The sequence below is a fragment of the Apium graveolens genome, chromosome 4 (genome assembly GCF_009905375.1).
Source record: "Apium graveolens cultivar Ventura chromosome 4, ASM990537v1, whole genome shotgun sequence".
Lineage (NCBI taxonomy): Eukaryota > Viridiplantae > Streptophyta > Magnoliopsida > Apiales > Apiaceae > Apium > Apium graveolens.
In genome coordinates, this window is record NC_133650.1 from 303,653,827 (window position 1) to 303,655,072 (window position 1,246).

A 1,246-nucleotide genomic window follows, 5' to 3' on the forward strand; every position below is an offset into this window, starting at 1 on the left:
GAAGTTTGTTGTGGTGGCTGTTGATTATTTCACAAAATGGGCGGAAACTATGCCACTGGCCACGATCACGGCAAAGAAAATCAAAGACTTTGTCTTCAACTCCATAGTCTGCAGGTTCAGTATCCCATATAAACTCATATCAGATAATGGAAAACAGTTTGATAGTAAAGAGCTAAAGAAGCTTTGTGAAGAATTGAACATCAAGAAAGATTTTGCTGCGGTTTACCACACACAAAGCAATGGTCAGATAGAAGCCATAAATAAGATTATCAAACACACTTTAAAGGCTAAGCTGGAAGAAAAGAAAGGAGATTGAGGAGATGCCCATGGTCCTTTGGTCTTACAACACAACTCCTAGATCGACCACGGGAGAGTCCCCTTTTTTGCTAACTTACGGATATGAGGCTATGGTCCCCGTAGAGGTAGGAGATGGATCTCTACGAAGGAATTTGTTTGTTGAGGAAGATGCGAAAGTTAACCAAAGGCTCCACCTAGATTTTCTGGACGAAGCCAGAATGAACTCTCAGTTGAAGCTTGCTGCATATCAGCAGAGAATTGTAAGGTATTTTAATAAGAAGGTGAAGTCTGTGCCTTACAAGGTGGGAGATCTTGTGTTGCGAAAAGTCATGCCGAATAATATAATAGCTCAATATGGGGTGCTTGGAGTTAACTGGGAAGGACCATACAAGGTCAAAGCTATATTTTGGAAGGGAACCTATCGTTTAGAGGATTTGGATGACAAGCTTATTCCCCGGGCTTGGAATGCAGAGCACTTGCGGAAGTACAATCAGTAGGGTGTGGTTTCAGCACCCTCGTTCTTATAACTGATTTTTATGTAATAGACTAGTAGCAAATAAATTCCTCCTAGTCTAGGGGGATAGTATACATGGTTACGAACCTTGGAATTAGCTGAAGGATAAAATTTTCAAATAATTTCCCCACAGAGCATAGTAGTCATGGGACTGGTGTAATTTGTACACTAGAGCGCATTATCAGTAAAAGAAAAAAGTTGCTTCAAATTGCTTTATATGCTTGGTTTATATAAGAGAAAGTTAGGGCGCGCCCTCAGTAAAGAGCCCCTTAATGATAAAGGAAAAGTTATTTGTAATACACAAACAAAAGATATCCATGACATCTAAGGAATATGTACTAAGAAACAATTTTCTCTAAATCAGAAATTGTAAGGCCTCATATCTAAGAATATCTGATTTGGAAGAATATTATGTTCTATGTCCACCCATGGTTA

General features: G+C 39.2%; 1 protein-coding gene across 1 annotated transcript; it reads left to right on the top strand.

Moving 5' to 3' along the window:
• The first annotated feature begins 326 nt into the window (after positions 1-326).
• Positions 327-794, top strand: LOC141719990 (uncharacterized). The gene has a single exon (XM_074522351.1). The coding sequence runs from the start codon at positions 327-329 to the stop codon at positions 792-794; it is 468 nt and encodes a 155-aa protein (XP_074378452.1).
• Positions 795-1,246: the final 452 nt, after the last annotated feature.

What these genes read in the sequence shown, in the direction of transcription:
- LOC141719990 (XM_074522351.1), top strand. Translation starts at nt 327, where the DNA reads ATGGTCCTTTGGTCTTACAACACAACTCCTAGATCGACCACGGGAGAG.